The sequence below is a fragment of the Pleurodeles waltl genome, chromosome 6 (assembly GCF_031143425.1).
Source record: "Pleurodeles waltl isolate 20211129_DDA chromosome 6, aPleWal1.hap1.20221129, whole genome shotgun sequence".
NCBI classification, from domain to species: domain Eukaryota; kingdom Metazoa; phylum Chordata; class Amphibia; order Caudata; family Salamandridae; genus Pleurodeles; species Pleurodeles waltl.
The window spans coordinates 463,728,468-463,750,532 of NC_090445.1; the positions used below are offsets into that span (position 1 = coordinate 463,728,468).

General features: G+C 43.5%; 1 protein-coding gene across 1 annotated transcript in view; it reads right to left on the reverse strand.

The window, feature by feature from the left end:
- Window positions 1-5,453: 5,453 nt before the first annotated feature.
- The window catches only part of LOC138299901 (C4b-binding protein alpha chain-like), a 552,670-nt gene continuing 536,058 nt past the window's right edge, over window positions 5,454-22,065 (reverse strand). Inside the window, exons 16-17 of the mRNA XM_069238606.1 lie at window positions 11,798-11,868; window positions 5,454-5,915 (exon numbers count right to left, since the gene is read on the reverse strand). Of these exons, the coding sequence (XP_069094707.1) occupies window positions 5,733-5,915; window positions 11,798-11,868 (254 nt within the window). The 3' untranslated portion in view covers window positions 5,454-5,732. The remainder of the gene's footprint in view (window positions 5,916-11,797; window positions 11,869-22,065) is intronic.

Here is a 22,065-nt window from a genome sequence, read left to right on the forward strand (position 1 = left end):
GAAACCAATTATGTCATGTGCTCGGCTGCCCAGTCATCCCTGTCCTCGGGTAGAGATGATGCACAGCTAGTTAGCCGGAGCAAAACCCGGATTGGAGCGACAGGTGTCACCTGCAGTGGGTCAGACTCCGTCTCCCCACACTGCGGGCGATTCTACCGCTCAAAATCCAGTAGTCTCATTAGAATAATGAGAGCCTACGCGACACCTCAGAATGTAGGAGAAAAATCAGGAAGGGATAAAGACCTTATTAGGCATATGGATTTACCGGATAGCCTGGAGCTTCTTACTATATTAGATTCTAATATGTTTAAATTGTTCCTTTCTACTGTTGTGTTTTTTGGAAAATAGAGGAACTCAACTCAAATGAATTGAGAGTAGGGATATTGTGAGGGTATTTCTTGACCACAGTATAGGTGGGTGTAAGGCAAAGGTATGGTTTACCTCTAAAATCGTTGTGAAATTAATTCTGACCAATTGTGCTCAATTTCAACGCAGAGGGATAGAGTTTGGGACAAGTTAACGTACATTGGCGGGCAGTATTCTACCCATGGTCTAGACTCCACAAATGGTAATGTGAATCGGGGGGGAAATGTTTTTCATCCTCTGGTGAAATTGTGCATGTTTCTTTATTCTAGGGTGCAAGGGTAGTAAAGGTCTTGGAAGGTCCCATTCATCATGGCACCAGTCCTAAACATGAAAATTGGAATTGGCTAGCGGGGCCCTGAACAGGTTTCAGTCGCAGGGTACGCTGTTACAGTCAAGTTACTAACAGTGACCTTTCATTGGTCTCTTGGAATGCTGCAGATTAAGGAAACATCTAGGAAAATTAAATGTAATTTGTTCATTGAAGATTGATCTGATATGCATCCAAAAGACCTAGGGGGTCATTCTAAGTTTGGCGGGCGGCAGTCGCCGCCCGCCAAACGGTAACCGTCAAATGGCCGCTCCGCGGTCAAAAGACCGCGGAGGCCATTCTGACTTTCTCGCTGGGCCAGCGGGCGCCCGCCAAGGGAGCGCCCGCCGGCCCAGCAGGAAAGGGCCTGCAACACAGAAGCCGGCTCCGAATGGAGCCGGCGGTGTTGCAGGTGTGCGACGGGTGCAGTTGCACCCGTCACGCTTTTCACTGTCTGCTAAGCAGACAGTGAAAAGCATACTGTGGCCCTGTTAGGGGGCCCCTGCACTGCCCATGCCAGTGGCATGGGCAGTGCAGGGGCCCCCAGGGGCCCCAGGACACCCGTTCCCGCCATCCTGTTTCTGGTGGTGAAAACCACCAGAAACAGGCTGGCGGGAAGGGGGTCGGAATGGGCACTGAAGCACCGCCAGCCTGTTGGCGGTGCTTCCGTTGCCCGCGGCCCTGGCGGTCTTTGACCGCCAGGGTCGGAATGAGGGCCCTAGTGTTTAAATTACTTCTCATGCCCACGTTTATACAGTTTTAAGTAAAAAAAACCCTCCCTTCAAAAAAAGGGCGCACTAAAGGGGTATAGCTATGCTTTTAAGTGATAGATATAATTGGGAATTTGAAAGCCTCCCTGTGACTACAATTTTTTTTCCAAATAGTAAGAGTACATGTTAGTGGGGGGAAGGGTGGGAAATTCCCCCCGATGATTGTAAATGCATATGTCCCCCCTGGAAAGGAATTCAACACGATTCTACAACAGATACTTAACCAAGTCTTTGCCTTAGGAAACTCTGTTGATATAATTGTAATGGGGGATTTAAATTGCAAAATTTCAAATTCTACACTCCACACCTATTGTGACCCAGAGAAGGACAAAGCGCTGAATATCCCACCTATTCTATTTCCTTCCAGAATTAGGACAGACAAAAGAGGACTAATCTTATTGAAAGGTTTGAGGTCCTGTAGCGGTATTATACTGAATGGGCGTTTCTGTTCGGACTTGAAAGCACCCTACACTCACAAGTCCCTCATGAGTAATTCTATTATACACTATATTTGCACCTCGTTCAATATCACTCAAAGAGTTGAGGATATGGAAATAATAGATACCTCGTATGGTGACCATATGATTCTAAAATGTACCTTAAAAATCCAGCTAGGGGCAGTAGATCCTTGGTCTATAAAAGGCGTAAACCTTAGAATTAATTGGAAAAATAGGAGACTGGGGTTGACAGCTAAAATAACAGCGATGAAGCCATTATTGGTAAATATTGTGGGAAACATGGAGGTTTAGGGGGAAGGATGCCTTAATATATTTTCCCAAATTAATGAGACATATTATTACGCGTAATCAGCCTGAACGTAGTATAACTGGAATTTAAAAAGCTCAGCTGCCCATCGTGAATCTGAATAGAGAACTTAACAAGCTAAGGCGACAGTTGGAGTGTAAGACTATGGAAAGGAGTAGGAAAATATCACTACTCAAGAGAAGAAGATCGCAGGTGAAACTGGCCATTCAAACGAAAGAAGCGGATCACAGGTGGATCGCACTGAGGGAAGCAGCCGCAACGAGAAACCCTAGTAAATTTTGGGCTATTATCTCTGAAAGGTATGGAAACCATAAAACCCTTTTCGCGCCCCCCCCCCCCAATAGCAGAGGAAGACTGGAGGTTGTATATCTGGGTCCTTTAAGCTGAAAATCGGGTCAGGGACCTTGGGAGAGAGGTGACAGTATTAAATGAACGGGGAGAAATGGATAATACGGGTGCACCCACCGTGGCTGAATTAGAGGGGATTCAAAATTCAATTCGTTCATTGGGCACCATGGGCCCGATGAGGTTCCGAAGACTCTAATTAAAAGGGAGCCGTCGTTTTGGGCAAGACTTCTTCACCCATTATTTTGCGCCTGCTATTCTCAAGGTAATATCCCGGAATCTTGAACGGGTAGTATAATACTCCCCTTATATAAAAAGGGAGATAGAACAGCACCGTTAAATTATCGACAAATTGCCTTAACAGATGCAACAGGAAAGATTTTTGTGAAAAGCATCTTAATGCAATTAACTGAATGGGCTGAGGAAAATTGTATTCTTCCGGTGGAACAGGCAGGCTTTAGAAAGGCCCACAATACCTTAGATAATATTTTAATAATGCAAACAGTAATTGACAAATATGTCCAGACTAGTGGGGGAATAGTGTATGCTGCATTTATTGATTACTCCACAGCATTCAATAGGGTGGACAGGAAACTCCTGTGGAGGAAACTTCAGGAAATAGGGGTTCTGCCATGCCTGCTGCAATAGGCGATTGCCCTGCACTCTTCGACTTGGTGTAAAATCTTCATGGATGGAGAGCAGGAATGGTCTTCAAAATGTTTGACCAAAAATGGCCTGAAAAAGGGCTGTTTATTGGCCCGATTGCTATTTTTCCTATACATCTATGATCTCCCCAAAATCCCTAGGAGTACAAATGGCTACGCCCCCACGGTGGGTGGCTGACCAATTGCCTGCCTATTATACGCGGATGACATATTTGTGTTTGATCTCACCCCAGAGGGCCTAAATCAACATCTGGCTGCTCTAAATCTTTACTCTGTCAAGCACTACTTGAGAATCAATACAGTCCCAGGTTATATGCTTCACGGGGACAAAAAACAGAAGGAAAATCTGTTCCTCCTGAGTTCTGGGTCAAAATAATTTGGAGCGGATAGATACATATTGTTTTTTGGGTAAAATCTTTTCCGCCTCAATAAATGATCATGGGGGTACGATGGTACTGCTTTGAAATGGCGCACAAACCAAAATCCTCCCCGGCTATCAGGAGCGAAGGGGCTGAGCCGGCTCCTGGTTTCAATTGCTTTCAGAAACACCTCCGAAGAGGAAAAGAGCTTTAGCAAAACCAATCCACATCTATCCTTCCAATTAAGTTTCTGCTGCTTGCCAGCAGCCCGTAAATATCACCTTTCATGTGAGCTTGTTACAATAGTTCCTAGTTCTGATGTGCTTAGTTCATGTTCCTCACAGCAGGCACAATAACCTTCTGTGTTACCTTATAATTAGTCCAAGCTTCCACTACAGAAAAGTACATTCTCTCTCCAGAAATAACATTATCAGCAGAGTTATTTTGACATTTGAAGATTGAATGCAGTCTGTGATCTGGCTACAAAACTTTCTTTGCAGCTGCCACTTTAACCCTCTGCACTGCCTTATAATAACGCCAACTTCATCTCTTGCTTACAGCGCTGCATTTAGTATGACCAAAAGAGACACTTGGGAAAGTCATAACAACACAAACAACGGAAAATGTGCTTCTTTACAATTTCAAATTAGACCACTTTAGTTTTCAGTACTCGTAAAAGTATATGCAGCAGTTATTAGCATGTGGTGTAAAGTGACAGCTGAACCTAGAAAAAACATACTTTTTGTGTATGCCAACAAGGCAACTGTGAGTCTGGTAAGCTAAAAACATAATGCTTATGGGTTTGTTATCAAGGAAAAATAAATCAGCCTTCTGTGTAGAGTAACAGCTGGATCCAAAGAAGGAACACTTATTATGTTCACAGTGCTTAATTTGAGTCGGTGTGTTCCGATGCAGGGCACAAACAATTTTTGTTAAAGGGCAATCAGTTATTTTTCTGCCTCACTGATTTACTGTGGGCAAAATAAATAATCATTTATTAGAAATGCAAACTCTAACATGTGAAAATATCCTTCCGCTCCAAACTATAAACAAGCCGCCAGGCTGGAAGTTTAAACAGCAACATGTTATGTTGTAGAAAACATTTTTGAACACTGGGACATGAATCACTCATTACTCGTAAGCACTGTGAAATCCTGCAAATGTATGTAAAAAAGACTGCTGGTGAGATGAAAGTTTAACACGAAAAACAAAAACACAGAGCCAAAACATTAGCATGTGTTCGTGAAAGGGCAGCACCACCCAGATGAAAGAGTGTAAATGGTTGGCTGGCTCTGTAGACAGCGGCAATGTTATCAGATGCTATAAAACTTTGTTGAGTTAATCACACCTAAACGGTGTAAATTTCAGCGAAACACCATATGGGACACACCAGTAAAACAACACGAAACATAATTATTAAATGATACAATTGTATTAATATGCAGGCATTAGCTTTTAAAAAATATTTATTTTCTGTGTGGCCAATGTGTTCCGTGTTTCGACTATAGTTTTCAAGTGGAAATCATGTATTTTGTAAGTGCATATTTGCCTTTAGTAAACACAACAGTGTGCTTCAATTAAGCTTTGTCCGATTAAACGCTGCTAAATAGCAACATTTTCATTTTTTGCTGCAGATAGAGGAAGAAGGTACGTAGAAGTGCTTTGGCTTTATGCTGGGACACTGGAATTATATGGCAGGAAAAGATGAAATTATGAGGCAGGGTTAACCAATTTACGTGCCAAGAAAAGTCCAGTTAGGAATTTACAATGCCAGTAGCTCTAACTCAAGAAAATGCGAGACCTATTGCATTGCAAATGCTTGTTTAGCTCTGTGTCTGAACAATCCCGGAAAGAATGAAGGAACTCAACACTGGGAAAGGGGAATATTTTCTCTGCAGTTTATTACAATAAAAATGGTTAAAAGCTGTGTTATGTGCAAAAGTATCACCTACATTGTACATACAAACACAATGAGTTTATCATCTTGCGAATTGGATATTAAAACAAATTAAATCATGTGAGACATTTGTATAGAGAATGGTTTTAAAACAGAAAGGCAAGATCCACAATCCATGAAAGTGAGAATAAACCAAAATACATGATAAGAAGCTAATCAAAAATCAGTTAGAAGGTCCACTTATTGTATGAATTAGGCTCATTCATCTGTAACGGGCTGGGGAGTAGTTGTCTTGTATCGACTTTGTATACTTTTTAATGCAAGGCAAACATTCTGCAATAGTAGGTGCGTCTGCGTCTCATGAATGTTCATCTTCTCCCTGTTTTCACGAATGCTTTGAAACACATGTAAGCAGATTTCACTTGCCCTTGTCTCAATGATCTAAAACACAAAGAAATCACATATTTGACTAGTGAAGGATACCCAGCATAGAGCTCTCCAATACACCTATGTCAAGCAGGAACATTAATTCCAGGGATGCGGGGGGGATGGGGGGCTAGATGTTGAAGCCCCTTATCCCTGCTACATCTACCATCCCTTCCAAGGCACTATTTATAGCGAATGATTACCATGTTAGTAGGTGGCCTGATTTCGAATCCAATACCATTTTGCAGCACGTTCCATATTCAGTGTACAGTCACGCACGCTCGAAATCAGGAGAGTTTTTGTGGAGCTGAGCTGCAAAAACAACCTGAGGACTCCACCTAGAATCTCCATATCGCTTAAGGAATAGCTTGTTATATTGTCATCAAATGATGCATGTTAAAGCTTTAACGTTCAGAGGCAGCTTTACTCCCAAAATTGAATTTTCCAGTTGTATATTGTTCACTTCTACCAGTAAGTCTTCCTCTTAGTCCCTCTGTCCCACTCCATCCTGCCTCTCTCATTCAACAGTATTTTGCACACCCGTTGGTACCCTTCGTTTTCATTAATTTTCCTTCTCCTACCACGGTGTCCTTTTTCTATCTCTTTCATCCTTCCTCTTTGTCAATTTCTACTTCCGGCTATATTTCCTTTTTCTTCATTCTCGCTCCCTTCCCTTTCCTCTCTGTGGCTCCTTTCAATTTTTCTCTCTATGCACCCTCAAAATCCCCCATCTATCTTTGTCTCCCTTTCCCTTTCTTTACTCTACGTTACTCTGACTCACTTCCTGTCTCCTTCTTCCCCATTCTCTGTCTACCTGGCTGACTTTCTGTTCACTATCTAGCTTTCCAGTATCTGTTCCACTCATTTCCCACCAAGCCTCCTGCTTTCTTTCTTATTCCCATCTTGTTCTAGTTTTTTTCCCTCTTTCCCTCTCCCTCATTCTCTCAGTCCTCTATTCCCTCGGTTTCTTTCAGCCCCTCCTATTACCTCCTAACATACCCCACATATGAGGGCAAATATAAAAGGCTACATATTTCTTTCCAGAGTAGTGTGGCTACCTATAAAGTGAAAATGGACCAAGGCCAGCAGAGCGCTTTACAAAGGGACCATATCAAGTAACAGATACTGATAAACCTGAATACTTTGTCCAGCACACACATTGGTAAACACAAACAGCAAACTGAAACATAACAGCTGTGGAAAAGGTAGCATCAATAAGACCACAGTTAGTAGGAGCAATGTCATAGGGGTAAGAATATAGCGCACCAGCCCCAAGAAAATGCATCTAACAGTCAATAAAATCATTGAAGGTCAATTTGGTAAGCGCTTATTGGCACCTGGAGCGAGGGGCAGGATTTCAGTGAAAGGTAACCAAAGCTGAAAGCGAGAGGCAAAGTCAAACAGTGGAATTACTATAAAATACTATCCCAAGATTAAAGCAAAGGCTGGACCACTAAAACTGCATTGAGAATCCAAGATTAAAGCAAAGGCTGGACCACTAAGACTGCATTGAGAAGTGGGGGACAACAAGGTGGGGGAGTATCAGAGGAGGCCAGTACTGCATGTAAGCAGAAGTAATCCCATGTATTTTAGAAGAGTACAAAGGTTCGCGAAAAAGGGATTCTGCTTGTTGACTGTCAGCAATTTTCAATTTCTCAGCCATATACAAGGGTGTTGGCATGTGTAGGGCTTGGTGTCTGATGCACATAAGATGCACATAAACTGTATCATTTTCAGTTGGCACAGCCCGTGCATCTCAATGATTAAGACCCTTAAATTCGGTCAATAACAGCACCTTGGTACTCCTGCATACAAGGTGCGATAGATAGATAGATAGATAGATAGATAGATAGATAGATAGATAGATAGATAGATAGATAGATAGATAGATAGATAGATAGATAGATAGATAGATAGATAGATAGATAGATAGATAGATAGATAGATATTAGACTTGACACCCTTGGACAGAAGTCCCCTTAACATTTTGCCCTCACCCCTCCTGTTTTGCTGGATTCGTTTTCGTTGGCCTTAGCTAACCAGCCCTCACACCTCCTCATCCGTACTAACGCAGTGCAATGCAACTCAATAAAGGACCTTGCATCACAGCCCTCAAGACTTTGAAACTGCATATCTCCAGTTCTACTGATTGGATTTTTATCATTCCAGTATAATTTTATTTATTACAATTTAGTGTATTATTCTAGATTGCTGTGGGATTTATCTTGTGTTTTGTTTACACTTTTTAACTGTTTGAGTGATGCATAAATACTTTACATATTGCCTCTAAGTAATGCCTGACTGCCTTTTAGCCAAGCTACCTTAGAGTTAAGCACAGGTTAATGTATTGACTTTTTATAGGTCAGTCTGACAAGGGTTTATGGTTGGTGCTTGAGAAGGGTTTAAGCCCAATTTAACCAACACCTTGGGGTGGCGGGGTGGGAGGGTGGGGGTCCAGTACTTGTCTGTTTGCAGTGCCACTCATTGATTTTGTGTAACACTAAAAATCCCATTTAAATAATCTGACATTAAATAATCAACCTCTTTTTAAATTCTCTGTGATTGCCGCTTTTATGCTTTTTCCAAATTTACTTCCATTCCACCCAACTGTGTATCTGTGACTCTATCTGTGATCATGCAGTTTGAGCTCAACAACCTGGAGAGCTACACTGTGAGATCAGAGGATTCTGGAGGGAGATGGGGCTTCCTGCAAAGAGGAGCTCCAAGAAGCAGGAGCTTCAGAAGACCCTCAGGCCCTGGTGGGAGGCCCATCAGTTACAGGCTACGAAGAAAGAGGAATAGGTGGATGTTGAGGAGAGGAGGAGGAGATAGAAGGGGAGTGATGACCACCCCTGCACATAGCTCCAGATGAGGGAGTTCCCCCTGCCAGATCCAGGGCCAGCAGCAGCATCTTAGCTCACAGCCTGTTCCTAGAGGAACTAGCTGACAGTAATGCAGGTAGGAAGTTTCAGCTGCAGATGGCCAATCTGAAGATGGAGAAGGCAGCTGCCCAGAGGACTGCATGGGAAAGAAAGGTTGGCGATGGCAAAGGGAGAAGTCAACAGGGTCCTAGTAGAAAAGAATCTGGCCCTGGAGGAAAGCAAATTTCTGCTAGCTCACAAAATGAGTAAACCAGAGCTTATCTGAAGGCCAAACAAGGCACATGGTCCAGCAACCATGGTGTCAGTGAAACCTCAGTGTCTGATGGGGACAAGATAGTCCATATTCCTAAAGAACTGGTACCTATCTATGTGCTGGGGTATGACATTGACAAATGACTCGACTTAGGGGGTAACCCTAAGGATGTATAGGGTCCCAGAAGACGGTTCGGGGGAGTCTCTGGAAAGCCATGACCACGGTGGGGAGGGGTACCCTCCTGACACTAGAGGTAGATGACCAGATGAAGTATAACCCCATAAAAGCTACTCTTGTCACCAGGTTTGGGCTCACCCCGGAAAAATACAGCACAAGCTTTAGGGACAGCCACAAGTTGTCAAACGAGCCTTGGGTGGATTTCACTGGTTATTCCAGGAAGGCACTGAATGGTTGAGTGAAGGGCAGCAGAGTGAGTGATTAGGAAGGGTTGTATGATCTGATTGTGAGAGAACACATGTTTAGTGCTTGCTTTGCAGACCTGCACCAACATCTGATTGATAGCAACTTTACTTCACCCGAGAGCTTGCAAAGAAGGCAGACCTCTATGTCAGCACCATGGTGTGTCCAAAAAGGCTCATGGGAAACTACCAGAAGAAAGAGGAGAACTGAGACAAAGATTAAACAGCTGAGTTTTTAAAAGACCCTCAAAGAATCTCCAGGGGAACCATTCCCAGCCCAATCCTGACAGGAAGAAAGGTTCCATGGGAAGACGACTTCAGGTCACTTCACCCCTGAGAGCTTTAAGTGTTACAGGAATGGTCACTCAAAAGAAGATACCAACTGCCTCAAAGGGCAGCAACCCCCAACTAGTGGGCAGACCCAGGGATTGGTTCCTACTGTGGTGCTCAGGGAGGAGGTTGTCCCAGTTAGTACTGGGAGTACCTATGCAGTGTTGAAAAATGAAAAAATATTACAGGATTCCGTTACTTGGTGGTAAAGTGGTAGCAGCAGAGAGGGTGGGGGAGGAAAGAGGGGCTGATTCATGAGTAATGGATTCTGGCAGTCACTTTATAAATTTTTAAGACCTACCCCCAAAGAAATTGTCATGAAGTAAAAATTGAAAGCAAGACTGTTCTAGCTTGCTTAATTTGTCACAAACATATTGCATCTTAAAATGTACTGCCGGATAATGCACCCCTTACAGTGATTTGAGTGTACCCAGCAAGTTCCAGAGTTTAACAGAAGTAGAGAACTCTTGTGACTAATGCAGTTACTGGAGAGATATGTGTGTAGTCTGGTCAGAGGTTTGACTCAAAATAACGCAGAGGGCTTAATGTGCCTGATTTGTATGGTAGCAGAATATTATTGTCATAATACTGTCCGACATAAATAGTTTGTCTTTATTAACACCAAAACAATATTATGCTGTTAGAGGTAGAAAATCTACACCTTCTGGGTTTATTTTTTGCAAACAATATTTGGGAGCTGATGTTTATGCCAAGTGATAATTGTGTGCACAATGTTCTGACATGCAGCAGCTTGATGCGAAGCACACCATGTAATATGTGGGACACCCATTTTATTTTATGTAGATGCTGCTTTTCCTGCTTTTATTGCAGATATCCGTGTGCAACCTGCAGGTTCTAAGTTGCAATGCTTTTAAATTAACAAATTATGAACCCACATCGAGGAGCTGCCTGCAAACTGCAAAGGATACATTTATAACCTTACTTTGTTTTCCTCAAGCTTTCTTTGTTCAAGGTTGCTAAAAATGGTTTCTATGTACAGTACTAAACACTTTGGGTGGGCGGTAAATTCTGCTCCTTTGGCAAACCTTGCGGATTTTTGTCCACTCCGCGCTCTGTCTAGAGCATGGAATTCTTGAAAAACTTTGCCAATCAATAAATGGTGGAATTTTTCTCTTGCGCGGCTCAGGATCATTAACTTGGATGAGTAAGAAAATAGAGCGCTAGGACGAGTGTCGGCACAATTTCTCAACGCAGGTGGTCGGGCCAGGTCACTACCGTTCAGATTGGGAAAGCTACTGCTCTCACTGAGAAAGCTGACACTCGACTAGAAAATCTACTCAAGTGGAAGGAAGAAGCGGCACCCTCTGGCATGCCGCATGGTGCCATTCGTGCTGATTTTATATCGCAGAACAAGTTCTAGGCCTTAAAAATCAGCATGACGTACCAAAATTCCACCGTTCACGGAACTCTATGGAATCTTGTGTAGTTTTTAGGTAACTCTGCGGAATTCTGTGAAGTGAAACTCAGCGATTTCCACCCAGGGCTAATTAAAACATAATTGCTATGTAAATGGTTGTAAGTACTCATGTTGAACAGAAACTTCTGACATTCTTACAGTGAATATATAGCTCCTCTATCTAGAGTTTGTGTAACTAAAAAACTACTTTCAACTCATAATTTATCTCTTAAATACATTTGAAGTGACAACAAGTTGAGTGTCTTTGGTCGCTCAATGGTACTGGCATTACCATGTTGTGCGCCAGCTAGCTCCGTGCTAGGATACTTGAGCAAAAGGGGTGCTGATGGCCCTTTAAGTGAAGCAGGTATGTCAATAATGGCTGAAATTGCCCACTGCAGATTTCTGCTCTGAACTCAGAAAACACAAATTGCAGCCCTACCGAATGAGGCGTAATGCTAGCAAATTACACAGAGACACAGCAGATTTCAGTGGAGTCGACTCAATCAAAATCTGGTGCAATAATAGCTGCTGGATTTAAGAACCAGTTGGTCCTCACCCCTCGATTCCATTACTACATGTTTGGTATCACTTACCATGTCCTTTTCCTGGGTTTGATGTTCATCCTCATTGAAATTCCCCACTTCTAGAGGCAGGAACCTGCTCCCTTTATGTGAAAAATGAAAAAAAGAGTAAATGATGGCTGTGTAGTATTTCTTTATGCTCAGCCCCTGATAAGACATTAAAAGTCTGGCTTTCTTCTGGCAATGGCCGGTGATAGCAGTCCTCTGACATGGCACAGACCATTTCATCATAATTAATTAGCGCATTAAAAATGAAGATGTGTCCAAGTAAAAACATAAATGATAAGAAATAAAACTACATTGAGTAAGCCTACCTGTACAAAATGTACAGAGATGTAGGATGTATATTACTTTAATATTATGATTATTATTGGGGTTATGAGGGATCATAGCAAGAGGAGAGCATAGCATGTGTGGGTATAGAAAGGGTCGGACTGGCCCACAGGGCAATCAGGGAAGTGCCCAATGGGTTGATCTGACAGATCAGTGTGTGGTCTGTTTGTTTAGCAGTCTGTGGGCCTGTTTTATGGCCAGGTGGGCCAGGTTTTATTTTTGAGTTTTCTGATATTACTACAAACACTGCCTGTGGCAAACAAAAATGCATGCAGTCCCCAATACCTTGAAAAAATGCATTCAGCGTGTCTTTAAAAGTTCAATACTGGCCTGATTTGCAAATTTGGACCACTTTTTAGCTATGCGGTTTGCTAATGGGGGCCACTTTTATTTGACGCCCTGACCTATTTTTTCCCAGTTCAACCATGGGTATAGAAAGCATGTGGATATCTTAACAGAGAAAGGGGGGATAACTAGTGGATTGCATCAAGATGGGGTGTGGTTGGAGTCACCCTTGAATAGGTGAGATGTAAAATCTTTTTCTATAGTCCTGAGGTGTATGACAATCTTTTTGTTTGATTTATTTGCTCCTGATAAAGCATATGTACCTTAAAACAAAATACAAAATAAAACAATTCATTTTCGGTCAAATAATGTGGCAGAGGTCCACACATATGTTCTAGCTTTATCACTTGATGTTAAAGTTGGCTTATCCTATGCATAAAAGATCTGCTAAAAAACAGACAATTGAGGTGAGCAAATTTAGAGTCTACCATTTTGTAGATAACTCTACATTAAGAAAGCAAATCACCATCAAAATATGAGGAACTACAAAGAGTTCCCTATTTCTCTTTTGCCTGATTTATGTGGCACACTCTAAGCCTGCAAGGGCATCGTTTGGACATATACTGGGTGGTTCCTTGACCCTGGAGAAAGCTATGATTTTCTGACAAACTAACAACAGTGAAACCTATCTGTCAGGAGCTACTTATACTTATTCTAAGGTGGCTTTGATGGTATTTCATCAATCCAAAGCTTTAATACAGTGCATGGAACGATAAAATGCCTTTGTCATTTTTGGCTCAGCATGGATTGCACATGTTAATCCTATGCTTAAAGAATTGCTTAAACCAACGGTGGCAAAGCCAATAAGTCTGGACATGGCAAGCTTGTACATTTATTCATTTTTTTTCATTTTGTTTATTGCAAGCAAATGCCATAAAAAGTAAGAAAAAGAAAATATGCTGTCACATTCACATGGTGACCTTGCCCTTCCACCAAAATGTTTAAATGCAAAGATACTCACCAATGCAACTGCCTAATAATAGTGTTGTTTTTAAACAATAAGTCTTTCAGTTGTGGCATGCATTTTATTATTAATATTTGTGAAGGAGACAAGAATATATCACAACCTATCCACGTACTCGAATTTCAGTAAGCTCCAATTTTCAAAAGTCACATGAACACTTTGTAACCCCCTCGTGTGCCGAGGACGTAACCATTACATCCAGGTAGGGGCCCTCGGAGGAAGTGCTAGCGCTCCCCCCACGGGGCCTCGCTCCTCCTTCCCCAGGGGAGGGATGGAGGGGAATCACTTCCCCTTCCACACCCGCCCTCCCCAACCCCTCTGTGGCGCCTGAGGACGTCAGCGCACAATCTTATCAGAGGCCTACCCCTGAGCTTCCAGCTCAGATTGGAGGGGAAATGCAAAAGCATTTCTCCTCTGATCACGTGGAGGGGGTGAGAGAGGCATCAAAGGAAAGGAAAGGCCTTTTCTTTGATGTCTTTCTCAGCATTTCTGCTGCCCGATCGCATTGCAGCAGAAATGCCTACTAGACACCAGGGAGTTTTGTTTATTTTATGCATGAGGGGAGCAGCAATTTATTTTTAGGCCTTATTTGTCCCCGGGGGGGGGGGGGGGGGCAGAAACCTCTAGACACCAGGGATCTTTTTTTGTCTTTCTTTTATTTTTGTATATGTGGGGAGCGACACCTTAGGCAAAGGTCGCTCCCCTGGGGGCAAATATGTTTTAGGCCATTTCTGCCCCCCTCGGGGGCAGATTGGCCTATTGTAATTAGGCCGATATGCCCCCGGGGGAGGCAGAAACCTCTAGGCACTAGGATTTTTATTTTGTATTCTTGTTTAGTTTTTTATATGTGGGGAGCAACCCCTCAGGCAAGGGTCACACCCCTGGGGGCAAAATTATCTTTAGCCCATTTCTGCCCCCTTGGGGGCCGATAAGTCTATTTTGATTAGGCCAATCTGCCCCCAAGGGGGGCAGAAACCACTAGACACCAGTGATTTTTATTTTTTTCTGTCAATTTCACGCAAGGGAAGCAACCACTTAGGCAAGGGTCGCTCCCCTGGGGTGGGTCAAGTTTATCTTAGGCCATTTCTGCTCCCCTTGGGGGCAGATCGGCCTATTTCTATAAGGCCGATCTGCCCCTGGGGGGGGCAGAAACCACTTAGGCACCAGGGATTGGTGTGTGTGTATGTGTGTGTTTTGTTTGGGGGGGCAGCACCTTGGGCAAGGGTCGCTCCGCATGGGGGAACATTACTGTTGCTCATATCTGCCCCCTTTGGGGGCAGATCAGCCTATTTTTGGAGGGCCCATCTGCCCCCCAGGGGAGGAACAAAGCCCAACAGAGACAGCAGAAGATTTTGTTTTCAATAAATGGGGCCAAAGTTGTTCTTCCCACCAGTGGGCAGATTGGGCAATTACCCCTGATCGACACCCCGGGGGTGGGCAGAAAGTCTACTTGATGCAAGGGAATAAAAAAATAAAATAAAAAAATAATGTGGTGGTGGCTAACAACTAGTATGAGCCTGGTTATGCCCCCACCCCAACTGAAGGGGGTAACAGTCTTTCAGCTCTCCCCTGCACACTAAAACATCTTAACCCACGGCAAGCAAGACGACCTTTGATTATTTTGGGTTTTGCTTTTACATTAGGGCCATGAGAACTTGGCTAACTCTCAAAATCATTCCACTTGGAATGGTGAAGGCTGCACTTTTTGGACTTTGGGATGCTGCCATGTAGAAAAATCCACAAGACCTAGACACATCTGAAAACTAAACATCTGGGTGAGTCCAGGGTGGTGTGCTTCACATGCACCCGCACCGTTTTCTTACCCACGATGACCTGCAAACCTACATCTTTGCAGGAAATCACACATTTTTGTGATGGAACCTTCCGGAATCTGCAGGAATCCACAAAATCCACAAAAATTCCTACCACCCAGCATTGTCACATCTATACCGATAAAAATTCTGCCACACTTGTCAGCCTAAAAATGTTTTTTTTCCAAACTGCCCTTTTGAACCTGCTTTGGTTCCCCCTCAATTTTGACCTGTTTTTGTCTCTTCCCTGTCACAGGCACTTGACCCACGTACACAAGTGAGGTATCATTTTTACTGGGAGACTGAGGGAAACTTTGGGTGGATGTTGTCCCGGTGCTGTGATCCCACACAGAAATGTGGCAAAATGTGATTTATTTAGTTAAATTTGAGGTTTGCTGAGGATTCTTGGAAATTAAACATTGGGGGATCCACGCAAGTCACACCTCCCTGGATTCCCTCCGGTGTCTACTTTTCAGAAATGTTTGGATTTGGTAGGTTTCCCTTTATGGCTGCTGACCCCAGAACCACAAATACAGGTCCACCTCTGCAAAAACAGGTAGTTTATTATTTGATAATTTTGAGGAGTCCACATTGTGTTTAGGGGTGTTAGACTTTTCATCCTTGGCGTGGTCTCCCTTAACTTTTTGCCTCTGTTCCCCAGGTTGTTGATGTGTGCTGGACTCTGATTTTACTGTTTTTGTTACGCTGGGAACTTTACCACTGCTAACCAGTGCTAAAGTGCAAGTGCTCCTGTTTAAAATGTGTACGTAATTGGTTCTCCATGATTGGCATATTTGTTTTACTGTTAAGTCCCTAGTAAAGTGCACTGGAGGTGCCCAGGGCCTGTAAATCAAATGCTACTAGTGGGCCTGCTTTACTGGTTGTGCCACCCACACAAGTAACCCTGTAATCATGTCTCAGACCTGTCACTGCAGTGTCTGTGTGTGTATTTTTACACTGTAAATTCGACTTGGCAAGTGCACCCACTTGCCAGGCCTGAACCTTCCCTTTTCTTACATGTAAGGCACCCCTAAGGTAGACCCTAGGTAGCCCCAAGGGCAGGGTGCAGTGTATGGATAAGGTAGGACATATAGTAATGTGGTTTATATGTCCTGACAGTGAAATACTGCCAACTTCGTTTTTTCACTGTTGCAAGGTCTGTCTCTCTCATAGGATAACATGGGGGCTACCTTTAAATATAATTAAAGTGTAGATTCCCCTAGAGAGTGGATGGACATGTGGAGTTTGGGGTCTCTGAACTCACAATTTAAAAATACATCTTTTAGTAAAGTTTTTTTTAAGATTGTGCGTTTGAAAATGCCACTTTTAGAAAGTGAGCATTTTCTTGCTTAAACCATTCTGTGACTCTGCCGTGTTTGTGGATTCCCTGTCTGGGTCAGTTGACAGTTGGGTTGTTTTTCACCTCACACTAGACAGTGATACAAAGGGAGCTGGGGTGTAACCTGCCTTTCCTGATTAGCCATCTCTGCTAGGAGGGAGGGGTGGAGTGGTAACTCTCATCTGAAAGGACTGTGCCTGCCTCTGACAATGCAGACTCCATCCCCCTGGTGTGTGTCTGAGGCCTTGCCTGGGCAAGGCAGGATTTCACAAGTAGGTGTGAGTCCCCTTTGAAGAAAGGTGACTTCATAGACTAAAATGGGTATAAGAAGGGCACCCAAATCTACCGACTTTAGAAACATTTCTGGAACCAAGAGGAACCTCTGCCTGGAGAAGAGCTGATAGCTGAGGAAGAAGTGCTGCCCTGCCTGTGACTGTGCTTTGTGGAGCTTTCCTGCAGTGCTGCTCTGCCAGAGTAAGAGGGCAAAGACTGGACTTTGTGTGCCTTCCATCTTGTGAAGAAATCTCCAAGGGCTTGATTTAGAACTTGCCTCCTGTTGTTTGAAGTCTCAGGGACCGCAAAGACTTCTCTCTGCCAGCACCTGGAGTCTCTTGAGAGACTCCTGCTCCGACAAGTGGTGCCCTATCCAGTCCCTGGGCCCTTGAAAGGTAAGCTGGTGGAAATCCAAGAAAATCGACTTCGGACGACTCTGGACCGACGCCGCTGCTGAATCCGGTAACGCCGCCTGCACCTGACGCCGTGACCTTCGCTGGAACGCGACGCTCTTCGCAGGCCCGACGCCACTGCCGCCCCGCTGAAGTCCGCGGCTCTGTGGAAGTCGCCGCACCCCGTCGTGACCGACGCCGCTCGAAGCGCGTGGCTTCAACGTTTCGCACAGACGCCGCGATCCCCGACTTCGCGCATCGGCTTGTTTTCACTCTTCACCAAAGGTACTGGACTTGGGGGTCTACACGACTCCGTGTCCGGTGCCGCTGGTGTCTGCTTGTTGGGAACGACTCCGTCACGACGCCGTGTTAACATCTCATCGAAGCATTTTTGTTTCTAAACGCTATTTTTGAGTTTAATCTCTAAAAATTCATAACTTGACTTGTGTATGTCGAAATCTTGTTGTTTTGGTCTTGTTTTGTTTAGATAAATATTTCCTATTTTTCTAAACAGGTGTTGTGTCATTTTGTAGTGTTTTCATTAAGTTACTGTGTGTGTTGGTACAAATACTTTACACCTAGCGGTCTGAAGTTAAGCCTCCTGCTCTGCCAAGCTACCAAGGGGGTAAGCAGGGGTTAGCTAAGGGTGATTCTCTTTTACCCTGACTAGAGTGAGGGTCCTTGCTTGAACAGGGGGTAACCTGACTGTCAACCAAAGACCCCATTTCTAACAAGGGGCACTAGGCCTACCCACATAAGTGAGGTACAATTTTTATCGGGAGACTTGGGGGAATGCTGGGTGGAAGCAAATTCGTGGCTCCTCTCAGATTCCAGAACTTTCTGTCACCGAAATGTGAGGAAAAACTGTTTTTTTTGGCCAAATTATGAGGTTTGCAAAGGGTTCTGGGTAACAGAACCTGGTGAAAGCACCAAAAGTCACCCCATCCTGGATTTCCCTAGGTGTCTAGTTTAAACAAATGCATAGGTTTGGTAGGTTTCCCTAAGCGCCGGCTGAGCTAGAGGCCAAAATCCACAGCTTGGCACATTGCAAAAAACAGCTCTGTTTTCTTTGGGAAAATGTGACGTGTCCATTGTGTTTTGGGGCATTTCCTGTTGTGAGCACTAGGCGTACCCACACAAGTGAGGTACCATTTTTCTCAAGAGACTTTGGGGAATGCTGGGTGGGAGGAAATGTGTGGCTCCTCTAAGATTACAGAACTTTCTGTTACCGAAATGGGAATAAAAATGTTTTTTTGGCCAAATTATTAGGTTTGCAAAGGGTTCTGGGTAACAGAACCTGGGGTGAGCCCCACAAGTCACCCCATCTTGGATTCACCTAGGTGTCTAGTTCTAAAAATGTGAAGGTTTGGTAGATTTTCCCAGGTGCTGGTTGAGCTAGACGCCAAAATCCACAGCAAGGCACTTTGCAAAAAACAGGTCTGTTTTCTTTGGGAAAATGTGATGTGTCCACGTTGTGTGTTGGGGCATTTCCTGTCACGGGTGCTATGCCTACCCACACAAGTGAGGTACCATTTTTATCGGGAGATTTGGGGGAGCGCTGGGTGGAAGGAAATTTGTGGTTCCTCTCAGATTCCAAAACTTTCTGTCACCGAAATGAGAGGAAAAAGTGTTTTTGGCCTAATTTTGAGGTTTGCAAAGGATTCTGGGTAACAGAACCTGGTGAGAGTCACCTCGTCTTGGATTCCCCTATGTGTCTAGCTTTAACAAATGCACAGGTTTGGTAGGCTTTCCTAGGTGCCGGCTGAGCTAGAGGCACAAATCCACAGCTAGGCACTTTCCAAAAAACACATCAGTTTTCTTTGGGAAAATGTGATGTGTCCATGTTGTGTTTCCTGTCATGGGCATTAGGCCTAACCATGCAAGTGAGGCACTATTTTTATCAAGACATTTGGGGGAACACAGAATAGCAGAACAAGTGTTATTGCCCCTTGTGTTTCTCTACATTTTTTCCTTCCTAATGTAAGACATTGTGTAAAAAAGACGAAATGCCCTGTAATTCACATGCTAGTATGGGGACCCCAGAATTCAGAGATGTGCAATTAACCACTGCTTCTCAACACCTTACCTTGTGCCAATTTTGGAAATACAGAGGGTTTCTTGATACCTATGTTTCACTCTTTATATTTCCCCAAATAAATTGCTGTATACCCGGTACAGAATGAAAACCCATTGCAAGGTGCAGCTCATTTATTGGCTCTGGGTACCTAGTGTTCTTGATGAACCTACAAGCCCTATGTATACCCACAACCATAAGAGTCCAGCCAGACGTAACAGTATATTGCTTTAAAAAATCTGACATCACAGTAAAAAGTTAGAGTAAAACATGAAGAAAAATTGCTCTTTTTTCACCTCAATTTCAATATTGTTTTATTTCAGCTGTTATTTTCTGTCAGAAAACCTTGTAGGATCTACACAAATGACTCCTTGCTGAATTCAAAATGTTGTCTACTTTTCAGAAATGTTAGCTTTCCGGGATCCAGCATTGGTTTGATACCCATTTCTGTCACTAACTGGAAGGAGGCTAAAAGCACAAAAATAGTTAAAATGGGGTATGTCCCAGTAAAGTGCCAGAATTGTGTTGAAAAATTTAGTTTTCTGATCCAAGTCTGCCTGTTCCTGAAAGCTGGTAAGGTGGTAACTTTAGCACCACAAACCCTTTGTTGGTGTCATTTTCAGGGAAAAAAACACAAGCCTTTTTCTGCATCCCTTTTTTCCCATTGTTTGGAAAACAAAACAAAATGTTCGCTTTATTTTGGCTAATTTCTTGGTCTCCTTCAGGGGAACCCACAAACTCTGGGTACCTCTAGAATTCCTAGGATGTTGGAAAAAAGGATGCAAATTTGGTGTGGGTAGCTTAGGTGGACAAAATGTTATTAGGGACTAAGGGCGAACTGCCCTAAATAGCCAAAAAAAAGGCCTGGCAGCTGAGGGGGGGAAAAGGCCTGGCAGCGAAGGGGTTAAAAAGGAGTTATTATAAAAAGTAAATATAATAAAAAACACAATTTGAACCAGCTGAGTAACTTAAGAAAGATAAGCTATTTACACAGTTGTGAAGAATGTTCACCAACTTAGTGCACTCACTGAAAGTGAAGAGAGCCATTAGGTAAAGAGAGTTGAATGTTTGCCTCCTGATATATGATGTGGTGGGGGAAAGCAAAAGGTCAATGATAATTTCATTAACAGATCAATGGATGAAATCAGCTAAGCAAAAGCCACTCAATGTATCAACTTTAGGTATGATGGAAAAAGAGTAATTTGGTGAGGCACCTAGCTCAGCCTTAAAGGCCAGGGCTAAAAATGGCAAGAGGATGTGTCACTTTTATAGCATGGCGTGGATGGTATTTGGCTTATTCTGTGCTTTAAATGTGTCTAATAGTTCCTGTAAACAAACAAAGGTTAAAGTGACATTTTAATTAAGTGAAGATTTCAGTAGCAAAGTAACAATTTAAACTAAAGAAAACAGTGAAATTCCTGCGCCTAAGGTAACTATAACTCGCGCCCCCATTTTGTCATTAAAGATGCTATTTCAGATATACCAGTGATGTTTCCAATAATGTCATACAACATTTCATAAGTTATATAAAATGGGATGTAATAAGCAGTGCCTTGCGAGGGCGCAAGTTATAGTTACCTTACCTTACTGTGAGTGGTAGGGGGCCTGCTGCCATGACCTACTGCCAACCCCCCCACCATGTACAGCCTGTGGCCAGGCACTACAGCGGGCAGCCAACCCCGCTGAGCAGCCAACCCTACACCACGCACTATGCCAAACAAGGCCTTCTGCAACACCAAAATATAAAAGGTGAGTCTATTGGCTTTTTGAAGAGGTGAGCATATCAATATGTATTAAGCTGTCCTATCATCTTTTGTACAAAAATTATCAAATTTTTTTATCAAATGTATATCGCAACAATTCACACAATGCAATGTTGTAGGAAGTTGGCTCTGTATGTACTATTTCAAAGTAAGAAATAGCATGCCCAGAGTCCAAGGGTTCCCCTTAGAGGTAAGATAGTGGCAAAAAGAGATAATTCTAATGCTCTATTTTGTGGTAGTGTGGTCGAGCAGTAGGCTTATCAGAGGGTAGTGTTAAGCATTTGTTGTACACACACAGGCAATAAATGAGGCACACACACTCAAAGACAAATTCCAGGCCAGTAGGTTTTTATATAGAAAAATATATTTTCTTATTTTGTTTTAAGAACCACAGGTTCAAGATTTACAAACAATACTTTAAATGAAAGGTATTTCACTCAGGTATCTTAGGAACTTTGAATCAACACAATAGCATGTACAGTTTGGGCAAAAAGGGCAATACGCTATTTTAAAATTGGACACAGTGCAAAATTCAACAGTTCCTGTGGGAGGTATTTGTTAGTTTTTCAGGTAAGTAAAGCACTTAAAGGGTTCAAAGTAGGGGTCCAAGGTAGCCCACCGTTGGGGTTCAGGGCAACCCCAAAGTTACCACACCAGCAGCTAAGGGCCGGTCAGGTGCAGAGGTCAAAGTGGTGCCCAAAACGCATAGGCTTCAATGGAGAAGGGGGTGCCCCGGTTCCAGTCTGCCAGCAGGTAGGTACCCGTGACTTCAGAGGGCAGACCAGGGGGGTTTTGTACGGCACCGGGGGGGACACAAGTCAGCACAAAAAGTACACCCTCAGCGGCACAAGGGAGGCCGGGTGCAGAGTGCAAACAGGCGTCGGGTTCGCAATAGGTTTCAATGGGAGACCCAGGGGTCTCTTCAGCGATGCAGGAAGGCAAGGGGGGGGCTCCTCGGGGTAGCCACCACCTGGACAAGGGAGAGG